At 44.9% G+C, this 26158-nt stretch overlaps 1 protein-coding gene across 1 annotated transcript in view; it reads left to right on the top strand.

Annotated features, from left to right (window-relative positions):
* The window catches only part of LOC140466600 (uncharacterized), a 154513-nt gene that overhangs the window by 87114 nt on the left and 41241 nt on the right, over nucleotides 1-26158 (top strand). Inside the window, exons 13-15 of the mRNA XM_072562051.1 lie at nucleotides 653-848; nucleotides 12677-12769; nucleotides 22260-22566. Of these exons, the coding sequence (XP_072418152.1) occupies nucleotides 653-848; nucleotides 12677-12769; nucleotides 22260-22566 (596 nt within the window). The remainder of the gene's footprint in view (nucleotides 1-652; nucleotides 849-12676; nucleotides 12770-22259; nucleotides 22567-26158) is intronic.

Genomic DNA, 26158 nt, shown 5'->3' with positions numbered 1-26158 from the left:
CTCCTCTAGCTTATCTCTCCATGCTTCAGGCTCACTGCCTTTATTCCTGATGAAGGGCTTTTGCCCGAAACGTTGATTTCGCTGCTCGTTGGATGCTGCCTGAACTGCTGTGCTCTTCCAGCACCACTAATCCAGTATTTGATTTTCAGCATCTGCAGTCATTGTTTTTACCTTCACATCGAACTCAACCCATCCATTCTCTAATTCTGTTGCTGTGTCACCATAGTCTTACCAGATCATAGGGCCTGCTGTCTCATTAGAGAGAAGTGACTGGTGGTGATTTAACCTGAAGGACCTCAGGTGAGGGGAGAGGTTGAGAAGGAGAGTCCTTCATGGTAACCTCAAACCGGTGATGAGAGTTGAACCCACACTATTGGCATCACACTGCTCTGTAAACTAACAATCCAGCCAACCGAGCTAAACCGATAACCTCTCTAATCCTAACACTTCAATTACTAACAGACTGAAATGGTGTGCGAAAGGAGGACTTTTAAAAAATCCTGATTTCCTGTTTCATGGGGACAGAATTGACTCAATAAACACTGACAAGAATTGATGGTTTAATTAAAAGATGTATTTTGAAATGTTGTTCCAAGAGCTCTCCACATACTCCTGATGTGATTGGAATTTCCCTGATTATTTGTTTGCACAGGTCTCAGTAAATTTCCATTCGTCAGGCGTAGCGAGAGTGAGAGGCATATCTCCAAAATTCAACCAAAGAAGCAACCGTTCCAACCCTACATGCCAGCAGGCAAAGGTATTTCAGCACAGGCAGACTACACTCGCTTTCTGTCCACTCCCAGCCAGGAACAGAATAAGTGTGTACCCAGGAGCTGCACCTTTACCAGGTTAGTCAGTGGGAAGCTGTTTCCAAACTTAGAGAGTAAGGTGGGAAAATGGGAAGTTGTTCATTTTGGAAGATCAGAATATTGTTTGAATGGAGAAAAGCTGCAGAAAGCTGAATACCAAGGGCTTGGGGGAACTTGTACATGAAATACAGAAAGCTGGGTCATAGGGACAGCAGGTAATCAGGAAGGCTAATGGAACGTGGGCCCTGATTTTAAGGGGCTTGGAGGATAAAAGTAGGGACGTCCTACTGCAACTGTACAAGGTTTTGGTGAAACCACATCTGGGGTACTTTGGTCCCTTATTTTAAGGAAAGATACTTCATTGGAGACATGATTCTTGGTGTGGAGGGATTGTCTTATGAGCAAAGGTTAAACACGTTGGGACTCTACTCCCTGGAGTTTAGAAGAATGAAGGTGATCTCATTGAAATATATCAGATTCTTAAGGGGCTTGCCAGGATAATGCTGAGAGGACATTTCCCCTTGTGGCAGAGTCTAAGACCAGAGAGCTCAGATTAAAAGGACAATGATTTTAAGGCTGAGATGAGGAGGAATTTCTTTTCTCAGAGGGTTGTGAGTCTTTTGCCTTCTTCATCCAAGAGAGCAGTGGGGAATGATTCCTTCTGTATACTTAAGGCTGAGAGATTTTTAATCAGTATGGGAAATCAAGTCGAATGGGGAAAAGAGTACGAATGTGAGGAATGTCAATCATCCATGATCCTGTTGAATCCTACCCATGATCCTACAGTCTTATAGTCTAATCTTGAAAGCAGTTGGCAAGGATTAAAAGGAATAGGAGGGTAAGAATCTCAGAACTAGGAGCAGGAGTAGGCCATTCAGCCCCTCCAGTCTGCTCTGCCATTGAATATGATCATGGCTGATCTCCTCTCAGCCTCAACTCCACTTCCCTGCCCACTCTCTATAACGCTTTAACTTGTTCCTAACTTAAAAATTTGTCTACCTCCTTCTCAAAATTAGTTAATGTCCTGGCATCCACCACACTCTGAGGTATTCTACAGCTTTGAGAGAAGTAATTCCTCCTTCATTTCTGTCTTAAATCTGCTAGCCCTTAGATTAAGACTATGGCTCCTTGTCCTAGATTGTACCACAAGGAGAGATATCTGCTCTATCTACTCTGTCAATCCCCTTTAGCATCTTATATACCTCAATTAGATCTCCTCTCACCCTTCGAAACCCTATGAGTATCAGCCTAAACTGCTCATTCCCACCCCATAAGACAAATCTTCCATCTCTGGAATCCATCTAGTGAACTGTCTTTGCACTGCCTCCAAGAGAGGGGAACCAAAACTGTATTTCAAATCCAGTCTCACCAATATACCGCAATGAGGGATGTCTAATGGAGGGCTTCCCAAAGTAGGTTCTCAGGACCTCAAATGAAAACTCAAATGGCATCATGATAGAATCTCTACAGTGTGGAAGCCGGCCATTTGGCCCAAAGAGTCCACAACAGCCCTCCTAAAAGCATCCCACCCAGACCCACCCCATCTCCATGACCACACATATCCCATGGCTAATCCACCTAGCTTGCACATCCCTGGCCAATTTAGCATGGCAAATTCACTTAACCTGCACGTCATTGGACTGTGGAAGGAAACAAGAGCACTTGGTGGAAAACCACGCAGACACAGGGAGAATGTGCAAACACCACACAGGCAGGCATCCAAGACTGGAATCAAATGTGGGCCATCTCTTCTGTGGCGGGTGCTCTGGTTCCTGTCTGTCCCTTGACCTTGGGAAGCCTTTGAGCTGTGAATTGAACAAAGGTGGACCTTTTCTTAATTTTTTTTATATGTGGATTTTGTTATTAACTTAAGTGCCAGATGGTGACAACTTAAGCACTTTTGTAAAGATACAAGTGATAATAAATTACTATTCTATTCTACTGTTTCCCCTCACTCTCACAGGTTTCTATTCCCTACAAGTATTAGAAAGGCAGGTCAACTTGAGGTCAACTAGAATATCTCCAGAGTTGATTATGAGCAGGCAGGGCTCATGGATTCTGTACTAGAGCTGAGTTCCACACTGAAACTCCTGATAGGTCAGCACCATAACGGCTGGATTGCATTATTTTTCCTCCTCCCATGAGACTTTGATTTAGCTCCCACCCAACTCTTCTTCCTTCCATTTTTAGTAGTGGGTTTTGCTTCATGTTATAATGCTCATGGTGGGCTATTTTTGTCATTTGTATTATTTTACATAAAAATAAAGAGCTGAGAACAGGCTGCAGGCAGGTTGGTGGACTTCCCTGTGGGCCTATTCCTGCGATAGGGTTAAGTAGCCATCACCAGATCCTGCTAATGGGCTACGGAGGGTTTGTGATTCCTGGCTGTCCACCCCTCTTTCCCAGTTATGTCCACCTCTGGCTGTTTTTTAGACTGGGAGCATGTGTTGTCATCTGGAACCCTTGAAGGTTTTTGGGATAGCAGGGAGGAGAAGGTGATGGTTTTGTCACTGGAATAGTAATCCAGGAACCCAGTCTAATATTCAAAGGATATGACTTTGAATCTCACTGTACCAGGTGGTGAAAGTTAAATTTAATAAGCAATCTGGAATAATCACATAACCACTGTCGATTGTTGTAAATACCCATCTGGTTCACTGATACCCTTCAGGGAAGGAAATCTGCCAACCTTACCTTCTATGTGATTCCAGACCCACAGCAATGTGGCTGACTCTTAACTAGCCTCTGGGGAATGTGGGAGGGGCAATAAATGCTGAACTCGTCAGTGACACCTATGTCCCATGAACAAAAGGTAAAACAAAGAGGCTTCCAAAAGCTTCACAACTCTTCACCTTGCTGAAATAGCCATCTAGACATTGACAAAAGAGCTCACAAAAAGAACAATTTATTGTAATCAGCTAAAGATGTCAATCAACCAAAATCAACATTTCATTTAATCTGTCAAAAGAGCATCACTGCTGAGCTCACAGATTGATTTGTCTTGGTTATCAGCCAAGTAGGGCTAACAAGGACATGGTAATATGGATAATGATGACACGGACATATGGATTTCCATCTTCTGTTTTATTCAATCATGGTTTCACTGGCTTGGCCAGCATTTATTACCTGTCCCTAGTTCCCCCTTGAGAAGGTGGTGGTGAGCTGCCTTCTTGAATCGCTGTGGTCCATGTGCTATGGGTTGACCCACAATGCCATTAGGGAGGGAATTCAAGGATTTTGACTCAGCAACAGTGAAGGAAGGGCAATATATATATTTCCAAGTCAGGATGGTGAGCGGCTTGGAGGGGAACTTGCAAGTGGTGGTGTTCCCATGTATCTGTGTCATTGTTCATTTAATATAGCACCAAATTTAGAAAGTGCCTGTAACACATTAAAAGGTCTCATGGTGCTTCACAGTGGCATTAAAACAAAGTATGACACCATTATTAAGGTGAAAGAGGGGCTTAAGGTGAAAGAGATAGGTTTTAAGGTGTGTCTGAAAGAGGAAAGTGAGTTTGAGAGAAGAATAAATGGAGTGAAGGAATTTGAAAGTCTGGGGGCATATGTAACTGAAGACACAGCCACCAAGTGTGAAGTGACTATCCTTGAGAATGCACAAGAGGCCAGACTTACAGGAGAGTCCTGGGTTGAAAATTTCAGTTCTGAATATAGATTGTGCAGAGCTGGGTGGTTTTCCTTAGATCATAAGAGACTGAGAGGGGACATGACTGAGATGTGTAAAATTATATGGGGCATAGATATAGTAGACAGAAACGTTTCTCATTGATGGAGGGACCTGGGGGGCATAAATTTAAGGAAAGGAGCAAGAGATTTCAAGCAGATGTGAGGGTAGTGGGAATCTGGAACTGACTGCCTGTAAGGGTGATCGAGGGAAAAATCCTCACAACATTGAAAAAGTACTTGGATGTGCACTTGCAAACTGAAAGCACGCAAGGCTAAGGGCCAAGTGCTGGGGAATTGGATCAGTTGTGAGGTGTTTGCTTTTGATCGGTGTGGATATGATGGGCCAAAGGGCCTTTATCTGCTGTAGGTCACTTTAACCATATGACATTATTGAGATAGGAATTCAACTTAATTAGAAAATCAAACCTTCAGTTTGTCTTTGCTTCTGGGAATATAGGATACTGTGGGAAATTATAATGAAATATCTTCTCTATGTGCCAGAATTCATCTACAACAGACACTGTCTGTAAGACACACCAGTCGTTAGAAAATAGTGATGCTCAGCAAAGCAAAGTAATATCCAGGAAGACTCATATGGGATTGTGACAGCCCGTCCTCTGTTTTAATAATAATTTGCCATTAATTATATTGTTTTGTATTGTGATGTGCACAATACTGTGACATAAGCTGGGTCTTAGTTCACTCTTCATAGTGGTTCTATGGCCCAGGGAAGATATCTATCAGGTAGTCTCTACAGGATGTTTGGGGTTGGCATGACAAATCTAGGCCAGATTGCGACCTTCTGCTCTGCACGAGGCACCCTTTAGGTGATGCAGTGATGGTGATTGTCCAAGTAATAGCAAGTGAGAACTGTAAGGAGTGTACTCACTTTAAAAATATAAAAACATAAGTGATACGATTTTAGATGAGTAAGACTATATTATTTTCTGGGTCTGTAGATTGTGAAGGTGCAAAGATGGCCTTCAGAAGAGTGATGTGCACTGCCTGTTGGGTGTGGGAGGTTAGGGAGAGTTTCCATGTTACTGACGATTATGTCTGCAGGAAGTATATTTGGTTGCCAATCCTATCGGATCACATGGATCAACTGGAGTAGCAGTTCGAGGCAATGGGGAATTTACAGGAGCTGGGAGGTGTGATGGATGGCAGATTCAGGAAGGGAGATAAACTGCAGGTGCAGTCAGGTAGATGGATGACCTCCAGGAAAGGTAGGAGAGGGAGGCAGGTAGTGAAGGAGTCTCCTGTGGCTATCTCCATTTCAAACAAGTATGCTGTTTTGGAAAATGTGGGTGGCAATGGAGTCTCAGAGGAATGTAGAAACATGGAAACATAGAAGATAGGCGCAGCAAAGGGCCATTCAGCCCTTCGAGCCTGTTCTGCCATTCATCACGATCATGGCTGATCGTCCAACTCAATAGCTTAATCCTGCTTTCTCCCATAACCTTTGACCTGATTCGCCCCCAGTGCTATATCTAGCCACACTGACAGCTAGGTTTCTTGTACTCAGATTGGCTCTAATGTAGCAAGGGGAATGCCAGGTTTCAAGTGATCAATTGTGATAGGGGACTGTCTAGTTAGAGGCACAGACAGACAATTCTCCTGCCAACAGTGGGACATCAGCATGGCGTGTTGCCACTCTGGAGCCAGGATCAAGGACACCTTACAAGGATGGGGTATGTTCTCAAAGGGGAGCAGGACCAGCAGGAGATCGTTGTACTAGTTGGAACTAATGACTTAGGCAGAGAAAAGGACAAGATTCTGAGGAGAGAATGTAGGAGGTTAGGCAGGAATTTAAAAAGTAGATCCTTGAGGGATGTAATATCTACCGTGAGCCATGAGCTAGTGAGGGCTGAGGAGCTGGTGCAGAGGAGAAGGATTCAGATTTTTGGATCATTGGAATGTCTTGTAGGATAGAAATGATCTGTTATAAGAAGGACGGATTGCACCTGAATTGGAAGGGGACTAATATACCGGCAGGGAGATTTGCTGGAGCTGCATAGGAGGACTTAAACTAGTAAAGTACCAGGCTGTGGGGTCCTTGGGAAATAATTAGTAAAGAATTCAGTCTGAAACCGATACATGTAGAAAAAGGAGTGAGCCAAACAGTCAGGGCAGGCAGGAACAAAGTGGAGAATGAGATAGGACTGATAAATTAAACTGCATTTATTTCAATCAAATGCCTATCAGATAAGGCAGATGAACTCAGGGCATGTTAAAGAACATGGGACTGAGATATAATAGCAATTACAGAGATGTTGCACAGGGATGGACAGGACTGGCAGCTTAATGTTCCAGGGTATGGATGCTATAGGAAGGATCAAAAGGGGGGGTAAGAAAGGAGGGCGATTGGCATTTTTAATTAGGGATAACGCCAAATATGTATTTAGGGAGGACGTTCCTGGGACTACATCCAGGGAAGTTATTTGGGTGGAAATGAGAAATAAGAAAGGAATGATCACTTCATTGGGATTGAACTATAGACCCCTCAATAATCAGCGGAAAATTGAGAAATAAACTTGTAATGAGATCTGTTATCTGAAAGAATAATAGTGTGGTAATGGTATGGGATTTTAGCTTTCCAGTTATAGACTCGGATAGTGTTAAGGGTTTAGATGGAGAGGAATTTGTTAAGTGTGTACAAGAACATTTTCTTATTCAATATGTGGATGTACCTACTAGAGAAGGTACAAAACTTGACCTACCCTTGGGAAATAAGACAGGACAGATGACTGAGTGTCAGTGGGGGAGCACTTTGGGGCCATACTTCAATACTTTTAAAATAGTGATGGAAAATGATAGGCAGGATCTAAAAGTTAAAAGTTCCAATTTGGAGGAAGGCCAAATTTAATGATAATGGGCAAGAACTTTCAGAAGTTACTTGGGGGCAGATGTTCGCAGGTAAAGGGATGGCCGGAAAATGGGAAGCCTTCAAAAACGAGATAACGCGAGTCCAGAGACAGTACATTCTGGTTAGGCTGAAAGGCAAGGCTGGTAGGTGTAGGGAATACTGAACGACTCGAGAAATTGAGGTTTTGGTCAAGAATAAGAAAGAAGCATATATCAGGTCCAGACAGTAGAGATCAAGTGAATTTTTAGAAGAGTATAAAAGTAGGAATATACTTGAGAAGGAAATTAGGAGGGCAACAAGGGGACATGAGATAGCTTTGGAAAATAGGGTTAAGGAGAATTCAAAGATATTCTGCAAATACATTAAGGACAAAAGGATAACTAGGGAAGAGAGTAGGACCTCTTAAAGTTCGGCAAGACCACCTATGCGTGGAACCGCAAGAGATGGGGGAGTTACTAAATGATTATTTTGCATCAGTGTTTACTGTGGGGAAAGACATGGAAGATATAGAACATGGGGAAATAAATGACGACATCTTGGTTAGATCACACAGAATAGAGGGAGAACTAGCTATGTAGATACAGAACTGGCTTGAAGGTAGAAGAAAGAGGGCAGTTGTGGAGGGTTGCTTTTTCAGACTGGAAGCCTGTGACCAGTGGAGTCACAAAGTTCAGTGCTGGGTCCACTACTTTTCATCCTTTATTTCAATGATTTGGATGTGAACATGGGAGGTATGGTTTGCAAGTTTGCAAGTGACACGAAAGTTGGAGGTGCAGTGGACAACGAAGAAGATCAACTCAGATTACAACAGGATCTTGATCAGTTTGGCCAATGGGCTGAAAAATGGTAGATAGAGTTTAATTTAGATAAATGTGAAGTGCTGCGTTTTGGAAAGGCAAATCAGGGCAGGACTTACACATTTAATAGTAAGGTCCTGGGAGTGTTGCTGAACAAATAGACCTTGGAGTGCAGGTTCATAATTCCTTGAAAGTGCAGCCACAGATAGATATGATAGTGAGGAAGGTGTTTGGTATGCTTTCCTTTACTGGCCAGTGCATTGAGAAGAGAGTTGCGGCTGTACAGGTCATTAGTTAGGCCACTATTGGAATACTCTGTGCAATTCTGATTGCCCTGTTTGTAAGAAGGATGTTGTTAAACTTGAAAAGGGTTAGAAAAGATTTACAAGGATGTTGCCAGGATTGGAGGATTTGAACTATAGGGAGAGGACTATTTTCCCCAGAGTGTCAGAGGTTGAGGGGGTGACGTTATGGAATTTTATAAAATCATGAGGGGCATGGATAAGGTAAACAGACAAGGTCTTTCCCCTGGGGTGGGGGAGTCCAAACCTGGTTTAGGGTGAGAGGGCAAAGATATAAAAAGGACCTAAAGGGGCAAAGTTTTCAAATAGAGGGTGGTACATGTATGGAATGAGCTGCCAGAGGAAGCTCTAGCCCAATTGCCTTTTGTCCTTCCACTCACTGCCCATCAATGGCACCCCCACCCCCCCCGATGCAATGTATCAACACACATTTTAAAATGAGGGTCTTTTACACTGAGGTTTCACAATGTGGCATACATGGAGTTCATGAATGCTTGCTTTTCTCAGTAAACTGAAATTCTAATTCCTCTGATAAAGGTCAAAACAAATTCAGTGCAAAAATCAAACTGTTTAAAACCATAATTTATCAATGGAATTTAATGTCCTTTAAACCCTTCGATATGTTTATAAATGACACTGCACATTCTAATCATGTAAAGGGAATATCTCTGTTTGAGATATTTGAATGAAGGGGATTGTGTTACTCAGACTAGTTGCCCAGTAGTTAGTCTGAAAACTATTGGGGAGACAATTGGAAATGTAAAAGTGTACCGAGTTTAAAATAGGGTAAGTTATTTCAGGATATGTGTGTACCTCTGTCAGAGCCATCCTCATTCTGTGTAGCAGCCATGGAACCATCTTTTCATGTCTCCTCTTGTCTTTGTATTTTCTCATAACTGAGAACCTGCGAGCAGGTTTTATACTGGACAAACTGGTCCTTATCCAGTCTGTCCACTGCCTGGTACCAGACACTGTAATGTCTCGTACACTTGAGGGGCCGGGGGAGCAGCAGACTCATTTAAAGTGGTGAATAATTTGTAATTTGAAAGTAATTTCACATAATACATGAGTCTAAAAGACAATAACCAACCAGGAATAGATTTTTCCATCAACATTTTGTCTTTTGAACTTTGACACAGGTGGTTCAGGTAAATGTTTTAAATGTGGGATAGTGGATAGGGAAGTTTGTGTTGACTTTGCCAGTTAATGTGCGAATGTAGCCCATCAAATCAGATATTGTCCAGTAAGGGCAAGAAGCCAGAAACGAGGGCACTTTTGTTACACTGAATAGTATTTGATCCTTGATATAAGCATAAAGACTAACTTAGCCCTGAGTGTAGGATTAACTTCAGAATATGAGAGAAATCAAAGACACCTTAAGAATTAAAAACTGAATAATGAATTACTAAAGCTCATCCTAGCTAATGGGTTTAGAATAAAACATTTAAAGAAAAACACTCAAGCCACAAAAATGACCATCTCCAACAAGACAGAATCTAATCATCACCCCTTAACATCTAATAGTGTCACCATCATTGAATCCCCCACTATCAGCATCCTGGGAGTTATCATTGACCACAAAATAACTGGACAAGCCATTGTAATACAATGTCTATGACTGTAGGTCAGAGGCTAGGAATCAGGTGGGTAACTTACCTACTGACTCCCCAAAGCTTGTCCACCATCTACAAGGCATAGTCAGGAGTGTGATGAAATACTCCCCACTTTTGGATGGTTGCAGCCCCCACAGCATTCAAGAAGCTTGACATCATCCAGGATAAAGCAGCCCACTTGATTGCAGTTCGCACCATCTCCAAGATGCAAATTCCAATCACCATCCTGACTTGGAAATATATTGCTGTTCCTTCAGTGTCTGTGGGTCAACATTCTATATCCCAGACCCTCCAAAAACATCTTGGACTCTGGGTTAGACTTCAGACAGCTCGGTCTTACTTGGCGCGGTGGCTCAGTCATTACCACTGCTGCCTCACAGCACTGGGGGCCTGGGTTCGATTCCAGCCTCGGGTGGCTATCTGTGTGGCATTTGCCTGTTCCCCACATGTCTGTGTGGGTTTCCTCCGGGTGCTCCAGTTTCCTCTGACAGTCCAAAGATGTGCAGCTAAGGTGGATTGGCCATGCTAAATTGCTCGTAGTGTTCAGGGTTGTGCCGTCTAGGTGGATTAGCCATAGGAAATGCAGGATTATGGGGGTGAGGTGAGGGGGCTCTGAGTGAGTTGCTCTTTGGAGGGTCAGTGCAGACTCAAAGTGCTGAAGAGCCTCATTCCACACCATAGGGATTCTAATAGTTATCCACAAAATGTTAAATAGATTAAAACCATGTCTAATTCCACTGTTTATATGACTGACATCAGCCCTCAATCTGACCGACCGCGCCATCCCATGTCTTCTGACACCTCTCCTGCCAATAGCACCTTGACCACACAACTATTTTCCGAGCCCCTGACAGCTTGTTGTGCCAATCTACCCAACCTCTCACCCACCATTTATTCATGGGAAGTTGGCATTGCTGATTATGCTTTTTTAATTGTCCTTGAGAAGGTGGTGGTGATCTGCCTTCTTGAACTTTGCAGTCCCTGTGGTGCTGTTAGGAGAGACCTATCCATTCACCACCTTGTCACTCATTCTGATCTACTGCCGCCCAACTCCCTTGGTCTCATACCTCACTCACACCCATTCATTCAGACACTGGACAAGGCGTTCCAAGGTTTTGCAGTATATGTTAATGAAGGAATTGAATCAGAATACAGCATTCAGTGCTGTAAAAAGAAGGAGGGGCTTGTCTTCCCCAACACACTGATCTTTTGAAGAGGCAGTGTACAGAAGTCCTGGTCAGAAATGCGGAAAAATCTAGGAGAGGAGCAATAACTGATTGGTTCTCAGGTGATTCATGCCTTGATAATGTTTGAATAATATTTACAGAGGATGTTGAATAGGGTGAAACACTCATTCTATTGCACATGTCTTACCGAGGCTGCACCTAGAACAAAGTTGCAGACGAGAGAATCGAGATCAAGTGACTCTGCATTGCTTTCTGCAACGATGTAGACTTTATCTGACTGATATATTACCAGATAGGATTATAGAGTCATACAGCATGGAAACAGACCCTCCAGTCTAACAAGTCCACGCTGAACATAATTCCAAACTAAACTAGTCCAACCTGCCTGCTCCTGGCCTATATCCCTCCAAACCTTTCCTATTCCTATATTTATTTACATTGACCTTTTTAAATGTTGTAACTGTGCCCACATCCACCACTTCCTCAGGAATTCATTCCACATTCAAACTATCCTGTGTGTGAAAACATTTGCCCCTCATATATTTTTTAAATCTCTTTCCTTTCACCTTAAAAATATGCCCCTAGTCTTGAAATCCCCCATCCTAGGGGAAGACATCTATCATTAACCCAATCTATACCCGTCATGATTTTACAAGCTCCAAAAGGTCACCTGTCAACCTCCTCTGCTTCAGTGGAAAACAGTCCCAGCCTATCCAGCCTTTCTTTATCACTCAAACCATCCATACCTGCCAACATCCAGGTAAATCTCTTCTGAACCCTCTCTAACTTAATAATATCCTTCCTATAACTGGGTGAGAACTGGACACCGTTTTTCAGATGAGGCCTCACCAATGTCCTATACAACCTCAACATGTCTCCCCAACTCATTTACTCAAATGACTGAGCAATGAAGGCAAGTGTGCTGAACTCCCTTTTAACCACCCTGTCTCTATGCAACACAAACTTCTAAGAATTATGTACCTGAACCCTTAGGTCCCTCTAACACTACAGATTGCTGTGGTTCTAGAAGGAAGCTCACCACTGCCTTCTCAAGGACAATTATGATAGGTAATAAATGCCAGCCTAACCAGTGATACCCACACTTTGAGAAATAATAAAAAATAGGCCCCAATAGCATCAATTTGAGAAAAGACTTTTGAGCTAATTTGTAAGATTGTCTGCCTGACAGACTCATCTTTGATGTCTGAAGCTTTTGCAATTTGAGACCTGTGAAAAATCATTGTTTTTTTTAAAGAAGAGCAATTATATGTAATTCAATTTTGAAATGCCTTTGATTAAGGGAACTAAATAGTTAATAATTTTTCAATGGGACAGCCAGTGGGAAGTGTTGTAACAAAGCAGATCCCTTTCACTTTGCTTTTTGTGCTGATTAATAATACAACTTCTCATTTGACCAGGGGTTTGGCTGCAATGATCTCCAGAGAAGGTAATATCGGCTTATTGATGTCTAACAGACACGGGTCTTCAACACGTGCTGATATCAAACACTGGTAAGTGAGAACTAAACACACACCCAACCTTGAGAGATTTGTGCAGTCTGGAGGTATATTATTTGGTGTTGTAAACTTTTAAGCATCAGTGCAGAGCAATTGCTTGAACTATAAATGACATGATTGCAACTTAACAAAAGCACTGGGATCCAACATATCCATAGATCAGGTCTCTTAAGGACTATATATCTGCAAGTCATTCTGTTATAACACGTATTTTGTCAATGCAAATTCACTATAACGTGATTGATGAATTGGGGATGCTGTTTCTACAGCCTGAACTTTAAAACCTGTTTTGGCTATAACACAATTACCGCATCCACACCTTAAGCACTGTTTCTAAAGTATGATTTCTCTATAACGCAGGGTTGTACAAGAATGCAACAATCGCATTATAGAAGAACTGACTGTACATAAAAAGCCACCGCTGGGATTTGAGGAAGTTCTGCAGTTTCTCTGTGGAGCATAGGGCTGTGCTACTGAATGGAAGTACAGGGGTTTACCCCTTTGGTGAGAACCTTGAGGCCAGAGGTGAAGGGCTTCCCCCTACAATTGGAGGGGGTCAGCCCTCCACTAATGCTCATACTCACTTTCTTGTGACTGGCTTGCAAAGGAGCGACAAACAGGCTGTGTGTGGTCGCTCGGTCCTGACCATTCACTGCAATACAACACCAGCTCACTGGGAGAAAGTAACTGTGTAGGAAATGTCGGAAAGGACAGTGTGAGGTAGGAGGAGGTTCTTTGAAGAATGCAAGCTTGGATTCTGAGAAAGAACACCACACTTTCTGGAATGTGCCAGTCAATTGTTTGAATTCTCAGCAGCACAGTGCTGTGTATTATTCTTGAAAAGAATGACACACAAGTCTCTAATGCAGCAGGAAAAGAAAATATTCCTGGTAATAATGCTCCTGCTACAACTTGTTGCAAATAAAACTCTAAGAGTTCCTCAGCATTGATTTGCATGTGATGCTGGGAGTCATAATCCTTTCTCTAGAGAGGATTCAAACCACAGTTAATCTGACAATCATGAAGCAGAGCTTCTTAATTCCTCGGTACCAGATCTTTACAATCATGACAGGAAATTAATGTTAACCTCGGAAAACAAAGTGTTTACATCAAAGTAGGCCTATAGTTCACATCTGACTGAGGAAATCCTTTCTCTCTATGAGGCCTCTTTCTGATAAAGACACCCTTTCCTGCCTGGAAGAATGCTGGAGACAGGGATAATCATGGCATTCAAAAGGGCATCCGATGTTTCTATTTAAATAATCAACAGTCAGGTTTACAGAGACCAGGCAGGAAGTTGGCGTTGAGTCAAAATACTCAGAGAGCCAGCACAGACACAATAGGCCAAATGGCCTCCTTCTGCACCATAACATTGTGTAATTCTGTGGTTCCACTCAGGTGCTCAAGCTCCCCAGCTTGGTGCAATACCACACCATCACCACCTTCTGCTGAAGGGCCTGTTCCAAGACATTCATTGGTCTCCCTGGCTGATATTTTGCATCATCATTAACCATGGTTGAGGTCCAGAAGACTGGAGGGTAGTGAATGTTGAGCCCTTATTCAAGAAGGGCTGCAAACAAAAACCTGGGAACTACAAACCAGTAAGCGTAACAGCTGTGGTAGGAAAGTACCTTGAGAAGATTCCGAGGGGTAAGATATACATGCATTTAGAAAGACAGGGTTTGATTAGGAGCAGTCAGCGTGGCTATGTGAGTGGGAGATCATGCCTCACAAATTTGTTAGAATTCTTTGATGAAGTGGCAGTTGATGAAGTTGATGAGGACAGGAAGGTTAGATCGCATGGAATCCAGGGGCAATTGGATACACAATTGGCTTGATGGTAGGAAGCAGAGTGTAATAGTGGAAGGATGCTTGTTGGACTGGAGGCCTATGACTAGTGGTATACCTCAGAGGTTGGTGCTGGGCCCATTGATATTTATTATCTAGATCAATGATTTGGATGAGAATGTACAAGGCACGATTAGTAAGTTTGCAGATGACACTAAAATAGACGGCATTGTGGACAGTGAAGACAGTTATCAGAAATTGCTGGAGGACCATGATCAGCTGGGGAAATGGGCCAAGAAATGGCAAATGGAGTTTAATATAGATAAGTGTGAGGTCTTGCATTTTGGAAATTCAAATCGAGGTAGGAGTTCCATGGTGAATGGTAGGGCCTTAAGGAGTGTAGTGCAACAGAGCGACCTTGGAGTTTAGGTGCACGGTTCTCTGAAAGTGCAGTCACAGTTAGTTAGACAGGGCAGTGAAGAAGGCTTTTGACACACTGGCCTTCACCAGTCAGGGCATGGAGTATAGAAGTTGGGAAGTTGTGTTGCAGTTGTACAGGATATTGATGAGGCCGCACTTGGGGTATTGTGTTCAGTTTTGGTCACCTTGCTCTAGGAAGGATGTTATTAAACTGGAAAGAGTGCAGAAGAAATTTACAAGGATGCTGGCAGAACTCAAGGGTCTGAATTGTAGAGAGAGGTTAGATAAGTTAAGGACTTTTTTCTTTAGAACTTAGGAGACAGAGGGGTGATTTTATAGAAGCATATAAGATTGTGAGAAGCATGGATAGGGTTAACACATTCAGTCTTCTTCCATCGAGGACTAGAGGGCATAGCTTAAGGTTAAAGGAGAAAGATTAAGAGGGAACCTGAGGGGCAACCTTTTTACACAGAGGGTGGAACGCATATGGAATATGCTACCAGCAGACGTGGTTGAGGCGAGTACATTAACAACATTTAAAAGGCATTTGGATAAATACATGGAAAGGGAAGGTTTTAGAAGGATATGGGCCAAGTGCAGGGCAATGGGGTTAGTGTGGATGGACATTTCAGTCAGTATGGACCGGTTTGAGCTGAAGGGCCTGTACCCATGCTGTAAGACTCTATGACTTTATGACTCTGGAAGACAGTGAGTCCTAAGTATCAAGGCAGGTTCAGCTCTTGCGCCTTGCTGGATGTCAGGGATGTAAAATGTTTGTCAGTGTCCCGTTCTTGGTCTATCCTTTGCACTTTCAAAATTTTAACTTTATCCATGAGATACGGAATGTAGACTTTATTGAACATCCCTTGGGATCCATTGACCTTAGAATATTTACAGCATAGATAGAGATCATTCAGTCCACTATGTCTACTTTGGCCGAATAATATAGCCACCCATTCTAAACCCACTTTCCAACCCCTGGTCTGTGACCTTGCAGGTTCCAGCCCTTTAGGGACAGGCTCCTGTTAAGGTTTTGTACCCCATCCTCCAAAGGGGCAGTCAGTTCCAGACACTCACCATCCTCTAGGCGTAAACACCTTTCCTTCTGCTAATCACCTTAAATCTGTGGCCCCCCAATCATTGACTTCTCGACACTGTGAAACAGCTCTTCCCTGTCCAGTCCATCCAAGCCCCTCGGTGTTTGTACACCTTGTTTAAAATACACCTCAGCCTCCTCCTTTTTAAGGAAAACAACCCCAGCGTATGCAAGATTATTTTTGGCTGCAATTTTCAAGCCCTGGTAATGTTCTGGTACATCTCCTCTGTAGTAATTGTATCCTCTTGTAATGCAGTCATTAGAACTGCACTGTGGCTGAATCAATGCCTCATATAGTAGCATTACATTCCTGTTCTTGTATACAATCGTTCTCATCACAAACCACAACCTTTGCAATATTCCAATGAGTGCTTGTGGATTGATACACTTTCTGCTATTACGCGATTTTCTTTTAATGCGGCATTGCACAGGATCATAACTATCGTGTTAAATCTGCTGCCCTTGTCCTTCTAGATGGTAGTGGCTGTGGGTTTGGAAGATACTGTCTAAGGACCTTTGGTGAATCTTTGCAGTGCATCTTGTGGATAATACACATGCTGCTACTGAGTGTTGGTGGTGGAGTGTGCAGATGCTTGTTGATGTGATGCCAATCAAGTGGGCTGGTTTGTCCTGGATGGTATCAAGCTTCTTCAATGTTATCCATGCAATTCAGGCATACAAGTCAGGATTATTCCATCACATCCCTGACTTGTGCCTTGTAGATGGTGGACAGGCTTTGGGGAGTCAGGAAATGAGTTACTCACTGCAGTAAACCTTGCCTCGGACCTGCCATTGTGTTTATGTGGCAAGTCCAGTTGAGTTTCTGGTCAATGATAATCCACCGAATGTTGATAATTGGGGATTCAGTGATGGTAACACTACTGAATATCATGGGTGGTGGTTAGATGGTCTCTTTTTAGAGATGGTCATGCCTGGCATTTGTGTGGCACAAATATTACCTGCCACTTGTCAGCTTCAGCCTGGATATTGTTGCATTTGAACATGGGGTTCTTCAGTATCTGAGGAGTCATGAGTGGTGCTGAACATTGTTCAATCATCCGCAAAACTTCCTGACCTTATGATAGAGAGAAGGTCATTGATGAAGTAGCTGAAGATGGTTGTGCCTACGAACTTCAGAGGTGTCCTGGAGCTGAGGTGACTGACCTCCAATAGCTACAACCATTTTCCCATGTGACAGGTGTGACTCCAACCAGCGGTGAGTTTTCCCCTGATTCCCTGTGATTCCAGTTTTTCTCGGGTTCCTTGATGCCATACCAGGTCAAATAAGATCTTGATACCAAGGGCGGTTGCTCTCATCAAGAAAGTAATGAAGACAGAAGCTGATACTGATTCCAATTCTGACCATTGCTCCAGAATTACACTGTGCTGTGCACCCATCCACTCCTTTGACAATGCCATGCAGCACTGCCCCCTGACATGGCTCCATGCATTACTGCATCTTTACACAGTTTCATGCATCACAGCCTGACACTACTTCCTGCACCTCTGTACTCTGGCATTGATATATTAATCATAGTCCAACACAGCTCCATGCATTACTGCTTCATGGTATATCGGCATGCACCGCTGCATCATGACACAGCTCCATGCATCGCTGCATCCTGACACAGCTTCATGCATCGCTGCTTCATGATATATCAGCATGCATCGCTGCATCCTGACATAGCTCTGTGCATTACTGCTTCGTGGTATATCGGCATGCATCATAGAAACATAGAACATAGAAAAATACAGCGTAGTACAGGCCCTTCGGCCCTCGATGTTGCGCCGACCGAAGCCTACCTAACCTACACTAGCACAATAACCTCCATATGCTTGTCCAATGCCCGCTTAAATGACCATAAAGAGGGAGAGTCCACCACTGCTACTGGCAGGGCATTCCATGAACTCACAACCCGCTGAGTAATAAATCTACCCCTAACATCTGTCCTATACCTACCACCCCTTAATTTAAAGCTGTGTCCCCTAGTAACAGCTGACTCCATACGCGGAAAAAGGTTCTCACTGTCAACCCTGTCTAAACTCCTAATCATCTTGTACACCTCTATCAAATCTCCCCTAAACCTTCTTTTCTCCAATGAGAAAAGCCCCAAGTACCTCAGCCTTTCCTCATACGATCTTCCTACCATACCAGGCAACATCCTGGTAAACCTCCTCTGCACTCGTTCCAATGCCTCCACATCCTTCCTATAGTATGGCGACCAAAACTGCACACAATACTCCAGATGAGGCCGCACCAGAGTCTTATGCAACTGCAACATGACCTCAGGACTCCGGAACTCAATTCCTCTACCAATAAAGCCCAGTACACCATATGCCTTCTTCACAGCACTATTTACCTGGGTGGCAACTTTCAAAGATCTGTGTACATGGACACCAAGATCCCTCTGCTCATCCACACTACCAAGTAGTCTACCATTAGCCCAGTAATCCATCTTCTTGTTACTCCTACCAAAGTGAATGACTTCACACTTAGCTACATTGAATTCCATTTGCCACCTTACTGCCCAGCTCTGCAACTTATCTATATCCCGCTGTAATCTGCCACATCCTTCTTAACTGTCCACAACTCCACCGACTTTCGTGTCATCCGCAAACTTGCTCACCCAGCCTTCAAGCCCCTCCCCCAGGTCATTTATAAAAATGACAAACAGCAATGGTCCCAAAACAGATCCTTGTGGAACACCGCTAGTAACTGCGCTCCAAAATGAACCTATACCATCAACTACTACCCTCTGTCTCCTTCCAGCCAGCCAGTTCCTAATCCAAACCTCTAATGCACCCTCAATAATTTTTGCATTAGCCTGCCATGGGGTACCTTATCGAACGCCTTGCTAAAATTCATATACACCACATCTACTGCTTTACCCTCGTCCACTTCCTTGGTCACCTTCTCAAAGAATTCAATAAGGTTTGTGAGGCACGACCTGCCCTTCACAAAACCATGCTATCCTTGATCACATTATTCCTATCCAGATGTTCATAAATCCTATCCCTTACAATTCTCTCTAAGACTTTGCCCACAACAGAAGTGAGACTCACTGGCCTATAGTTACTCGGGCTATCCCTGCTCCCCTTCTTGAACAAGGGGACCACATTCGCTATCCTCCAGTCTTCTGGCACTATTCCCGTAGACAACGATGACATAAAAATCAAGGCCAATGGCTCCGCTATCTTCTCCCTAGCTTCCCAGAGGATCCTAGGATAAATGCCATCAGGCCCAGGGGACTTATCTATTTTCATCCTTTCCAGTATTCCCCAGACCTCTTCCCTACGTACCTCAAGGCCATCCATTCTAATCACTTGTGACTCAATATTCACATCAGCAACAGTGTCCTGTTCCTGAGTGAATACTGACGAAAAGTATTGATTTAGTGTCTCACCAATCTCTTCCGCCTCCACACACAACTTCCCACTACTATCCTTGACTGGACCGATACCTACCCTAGTCATCCTTTTCTTCCTGACATACCTATAGAAAGCCTTTGGGTTTTCCCTAATCCTACCAACCAAGGACTTTTCATGTCCCCTTCTCGCTGCTCTTAGCTCTCTCTTTAGATCCTTCCTGGCTACCTTATAACTCTCAATCACCCCAACTGAACCTTCACGCCTCATCTTTACATAGGCCGCCCTCTTCCCTTTCACAAGGGATTCCAATTCCTTATTAAACCACGGCTCCCTCACAAGACCCTTTACTCCCTGCCTGACTGGTACATACTTATCAAGGACACCCATGAGCTGTTCCTTGAACAATCTCCGCATATCATTTGTGTTCTTCCCTTGAAGCCTATTTTTCCAATCCACGCATCCTAAGTCATGCCTCACCTCATCATAATTTCCCTGTCCCCAGCTATAACTGTTGCCCTGCAGTGCATACTTATCCCTCTCCATCACTAGAGTAAAAGTCACCGAATTGTGGTCACTGCCCCCGAAGTGCTCACCTACCTTCAAGTCTAACACCTGGCCTGGTTCATTACCTATAACCAAATCCAGTATGGCCTCACCTCTTGTTGGCCTGTCTACATATTGTGTCAGGAAACCCTCCTGCACACATTGGACAAACACCGACCCATCTAACAAACTCGAGCTACAGCTTTCCCAGTCAATATCAGGAAAGTTAAAGTCCCCCATGACAACCACCCTGCTACTTTCACTCTTCTCCTGAATCATCCTCGCAATACTTTCCTCTACTTCTCTCGGACTATTAGGAGGCCTGTAGAAAACTCCTAACAGGGTGACCTCACCTTTCCTATTTCTAACCTCCGCCCACACTACCTCAGATGGCAAGTCTTCCTCCATCACCTTTTCTACTGCTGTAATACTATCCTTGACAAGCAAGGCCACACCTCCCCCTCTTTTACCCCCATCTCTGACCCTACTAAAACATTTAAACCCTGGAACCTGCAATAGCCATTCCTGTCCCTGTTCTACCCACGTCTCTGTAATGGCCACAACATCGAAGTCCCACGTACCAACCCACGCTGCAAGTTCACCTACCTTATTTCTTATACTTCTGGCATTGAAGTATACACACTTCAAGCCACCTTCCTGTTTATAGGCACCCTCCTTCGAGATCGATGCCATGTTCCTAACCTCCCTACACTCAAGGTCCTGTACCCTAAAGCTACAGTCCAGGTTCCCATGCCCCTGCAGAGTTAGTTTAAATCCTCCCAAAGAGCACTAGCAAACCTCCCCCCAAGGATACTGGTGCCCCTCAGGTTCAGGTGTAGACCATCCTGTTTATAGAGGTCCCACCTTCCCCAGAAAGAACCCCAGTTGTCCAGAAACCGGAATCCCTCCCTCCTGCACCATCCCTGTAGCCACGCATTTAACTCTTCTCTCTCCCTATTCCTCGACTCTCTATCACGTGGCACGGGTAACAAACCAGAGACAACGACTCTTTTCGTTCTAGCTCTGAGCTTCCAACCTAGCTCCCTGAAAGCCTGCCTAACATCCTCACCCCTCTTCCTACCTATGTCGTTGATGCCAACGTGGACCACAATCTGGGGCTGCTCCCCCTCCCCCTTAAGGACCCAGAAAACACGATCAGAGACATCACGTACCCTTGCACCTGGGAGGCAACATACCAAACGTGAGTCTCTGTCGCCCCCGCAAAACCGCCTATCTGTGCCCCTCACTATTGAGTCCCCAATAACTATCGCTCTACCTTTCTCCAACCTTCCCTTCTGAGCAACGGGGACAGGCTCCGTGCCAGAGGCCTGAACCTCGTTGCTTACCCCTGGTAAGTCATCCCCCCCACAAGTATCCAAAACGGTATACTTGTTCTTGAGGGGAATGACCGCAGGGGGTCCCTGCACTGGCTGCTTCCTCCCACTCCCCCTCACTGTCACCCATCTCTCTATAACTTTCGGAGTAACTACTTCCCTAAAGCTCTGATCTATGACCACCTCTGCCTCCCGAATGATCCGCAGTTAATCCAACTCCAGCTCCAGTTCCCTAACATAGCTGCTTTCTGACACAGCTCCATGCATTATTGCTTCATTATATATCGTCATGCATCTCTGCATCCTGACACAGCTCCATGCATTGCTGCTTCATGACCTATCGGCATGCATCTCTGCATCCTGACATAGCTCCATGCATTGCTGCTTCATGATATATCGGTATGCATCGCTGCTTACTGATACAGCTCCATGCATTGCTGCTTCATGACCTATCGGCATGCATCTCTGCTTCCTGATACAGCTCCATGCATTGCTGCTTCCTGGCACAGTTCCGTGCATCATTGCCCCTATGCACAGCTATATGCATTGCTGCTTCCCAACACAGCTCTGTGCATCATTGACTCCTCTCCACACACGCTCACAGTTCTAAGCATTGGTGCCCATTCTGCTGCCTTGTGAAATCTTGCTGCAATGGAACAATTTGAAAGCCCTCACAATTTATGTTCACGCTAAAGGACAGGAGCTTCTCTGAGGTGCAGGCAAACTAAGGGTGTGGAGTTGATGATGAAGGGTAGAAGTAATTGGAGGGGGTTCACATGAAAGGAGCAAATAGATACAGATGGAAAGATGTCAAAGTGTCTATTGTTATAAAATTATGTCTTTAGTTTGTCTCTATCTCTGTAAGTGCTGTTATAGTGTGGATACCTTAGTGAGCTCAGTGACTGTGGTTCTGATCATGACCCCCTTCCTTTAGGCATCACTTTCCTAAGGTTCCTAAGGAGGATAAGGAGTGGCTGCTGTCGCCCAGTCTGTGTCCAGTTGCATTGCGGGCCGCGATGCTGGGCACAGGCAAGAAACACTGTCATTGCGGGACCACCAAAGTTCCCGACATCACTGATCTGGAGTTTGACACATTCATCAAGAGATCTACAGCAGCGATCGAGCAGCTCGTCATTGTCTGTGTTGTTGCATTACAACACCTCAAGCCTGCGCCCTACGAGAAAATGATCCAGTATTTGTATGAGGAAAACAACCGAAACCGAAACCAGCCCTGTGTGGAGGTACAGTCCATACCGCAACCCCCTCCCAAACTCGGAAATGGTACAGTCCCCTGCCAACCCCTGTCTTGGGTAAAGGTACAGTTCTACTGTAACTCCCTCCCACCCTGGATAATGGCACAGTCCTCTGCCACCCCCACACCTGGAGATTGGTTTAGTCCACCCTTTCTAATCCCCGTTGCTCACAGTACCAGCCGCAGTATTCCAAAAGGGGGCCTAACCAATGTCCTGTACAGCCGCAACATGACCTCCCAATTCCTATTCCCAATGGCGAAGCAGCGTCGAGGACTGAATAGCCTATTCATTCCCCTATTTTGTAGATTTGACTTCATGTTGTAGTTATGTGCGACCCACTTTGGCTGCAAGAGGCTAATTGTGTACAGCCCTTGCACCAGTGATGGCATTATTTGCCCAGGGGCAACATCCCAGGCTTATTGACCAAGCTTAAAGGTGCCACCTTTCTGAGAGTTCTCTGACTGTGAAGGAGGTATTCAGGGCTGATATCACAGCAGCACAGGATGGGCTTGCATTCCTCCTGGGCTTTTACATTGGCTTCCGATGGTCAAAGAGGTGAAAGCAATCATTGCCCCTGCACCACCACTCCCTTCCTGGGTCATCCTGGTCAGAATCTGTCAGCTTCAAACTGTGTAGGCCACCAACTTGTGATCGAGTCAGGTCCCAATGATGTGAGCCCACACAGTCAGAAGGACCCCACCAGTGTTTGATAGGTGCCCTCTCTGCCTGCCATGCTCAGCAGGTGGAGGCTGATCTTTGCCAGGGCCTCCAGGTAAGCTACATGACCCAGGAGCTTCTAACACTGTACACCGGGCTACAAAGGAGTTTCCGTCACCAGTCATGGTGTCGGGACATTGTTAGACTGAGAACACATGTTTTATGAGCTTGATGTGCAGGAGAAAGTTGTGTATCATTACGGGAGTGGGACAGGTCACTTCAAAGCCCCTATTGCATTAGACTTTTCCTACAATTCCTCCTTTCACAAACTGAGTATTCTGGCTAAGTTTGCAGATGATACAAAGATAGGTGGAGGGACAGGGAGGCTGCAGAAAGATTTTTAAACAGGTTAGGAGAGTGGGCAAAGAACTCGCAGATGAAATACAACGTGGGAAAGTGTGAGGTCACACACTTTGGTGGGAAAAATAGAGGCATGGACTATTTTTTAAATGGGGAGAAAATTCAGAAATCTGAAGTGCAAAGGACCTTAGGAATCCTAGTCAAGCTTTCTCTTTGGGAAAACTGCCAGATCATTGAGTTAGTTAAAACAGAAATAGACAAGATCTTAGTTGCCAAGGGGATTGTGGGGAGAAAGTGGGAAAATGGGGTTGAAAAACCTATCAGCCATAATTGAATGGCAGAGCAGGCTCAATGGGCCGAATGGCCTAATTTCTGCTATGTCTCATAGTTTTTTGGTCTTTATAGGTTAATCATTTCAGGAGCTCCTGTCTGTAACACAGTGCAGTTCAAATCCTGTGACTTGGTCCTATAATTGTTTACATGTAAGTTATCAGACAGAATGATTAAGGGAAGGGCTAAATGTCAGTGAGGAGAGGGGTCAGAAGTTAGGGCAGGAAGGGAGGTGAGGGAAGGTACAGTGAGATGGTTTAGGAGAAAGGCAGGTGAGGGTCAGTGGAAGGAGATGAGGGATGGAAAGAGAGTAGGGGAGCGGTGGGCAGGTAGGAGGGACAATGGGAAGGGGAGAGGAGTGGGAATAAAGGAGGTATGAGGTGGGTGGAGGAAATTGGAATGGGGACAGGGAAGGCTTGGAGAAAGGGGTTAAGGGATGCAAGATTCATTCTGGGAGGGGCTACTGTCTTCATTCTCCCTCCACGGAATCCCATCTTTTTTCAGCCCAATCCCCCATCATTTTAGTCAGTCAAAGACTACCCCCATCTTGAGTCTGCTGACACTGCATACCATACTCCTGCCGGAAGCAGCTCTGTGTTTGTGTGAAATGGTTATAAATGAAAACTGGCCATGCCTGAGCTCCAGTTTCCCTGGTTACGCAGTAACCAGCTCCAACATCACAGGTCGATATTCTCTAAAGTTTAAAATGAGAAATGATCTCATTGAAACATATAGGATTCTGGATAGAGAGCTACAGGAAGGAGTCTTTCCCACACCACCCCCTAGGGTGGGTGTCTGGAAAAACAGCACACAGTCTCAGGATGGTGGGGGCGGTGGGGGGGCTCGGGAGTGTGGGGGGGGGGCGGGGGGAAGTGGGTGGAGAGGTGTTTAAGACTGAAATGTGGAGGAATTCTTTCCCTCAGAAGGGATTGTCCTTTGGAACCCAGAGATTGTGAAGGTTCAGTCATTGAGTAAGTTCAAGACAGAAACTGATAGATTTGTAATTACTAATGACATCTACGGATATTTGAGAGGGACAGTGCAGTCAGACCCCACCAATAGGCTTCCCCCCAGTTTCATAGACGGTGAATTGGTTCCCTGCCATTTGTAGGTTGGAAGTCTTACAAATATCACTCCCACCACCCCTACACACCCCTCCCCAGAAGATATATTCCTCCTCCAGAGATGGGGCTCAGGGGTGACCTGGTCCAACAAACTAACTAGGCGAAAGTGAGGACTGCAGATGCTGGAGATTAGAGTCGAGAGTGTGGTGCTGGAAAAGCACAGCAGGTCAGGCAGCATCTGAGGAGCAGAAAAATTAACGTTTCGGTCAAAAGCCCTTCATCAGGAATGAGGCTGGGAGCCTCGGGGATGGAGAGATAAATGGGAGGAGGTGGGGCTGGGGAGAAGGTAGCTGAGAGTGCAGTAGGTAGATGGAGGTAGGAGTGAAGGTGATAGGTCAGGGGGAGGGTGGAGTGGATAGGTGGGAAGGAAGATGGACAGGTAGGACAGGTCATGAGGACAGTGCTGAGCTGGAAGGTTGGAACTGGGATAAGGTGGGGAAAAGGGAAATGAGGAAACTGGTGAAGTCCACATTGATGCCATGGGTTGGAGGGTCTCAAGGCAGAAGATGAGGTGTTCTTCCTCCAGGCGTCAGGTGGTAAAGGAGTGGCGATGGAGGAGGCCCAGGACCTGCATGTCCTCGGCAGAGTGGGAAGGGAGTTAAAGTGATCGGCCACGGAGCAGTAGGGTTGGTTGGTGTGGGTGTCCTGGAGATGTTCCCTGAAACACTCTGCGAGAAAGCGTCCAGTCTTCCCAATGTAGAGGAGAGCTCAACGAGAGCAACAGATACAGTAAGTGATGTGTGAAAGTGCAGGTGCAACTTTGATGAATGTGGAAGGCTCCTTTGGGGCCTTGGACGGAGGTGAGGGGACAGTTGTGGGCAATTCCTGTGGTGGCAAGGAAAGGTGCTGGGAGGGGAGGGTGGTTTGCTGGAGGGTGTGGACCTGATGAGGTAGTCGCAGATGGAACTATCTTTGCGGAAAGTGGATGGGGTGGGGAGGGAAATATATCTAAGGTGGTGGGGTCTGTTTGTAGGTGGCAGAAATGGTGGAGGATGATACAATGTATACGGAGGTTGGTGGGGTGGAAGATGAGGACCAGGAGGGTTCTGTCCTTGTTGCAGTTGGAGGGGTGGGGTTCAAGAGCAGAGGTGCGGGAAGTGGATGGGATA

The sequence above is a fragment of the Chiloscyllium punctatum genome, chromosome 44 (assembly GCF_047496795.1).
Source record: "Chiloscyllium punctatum isolate Juve2018m chromosome 44, sChiPun1.3, whole genome shotgun sequence".
NCBI lineage: Eukaryota > Metazoa > Chordata > Chondrichthyes > Orectolobiformes > Hemiscylliidae > Chiloscyllium > Chiloscyllium punctatum.
Note: the sequence above shows the minus strand (reverse complement) of the source record. Positions and strands in the feature narration are given on the sequence as shown.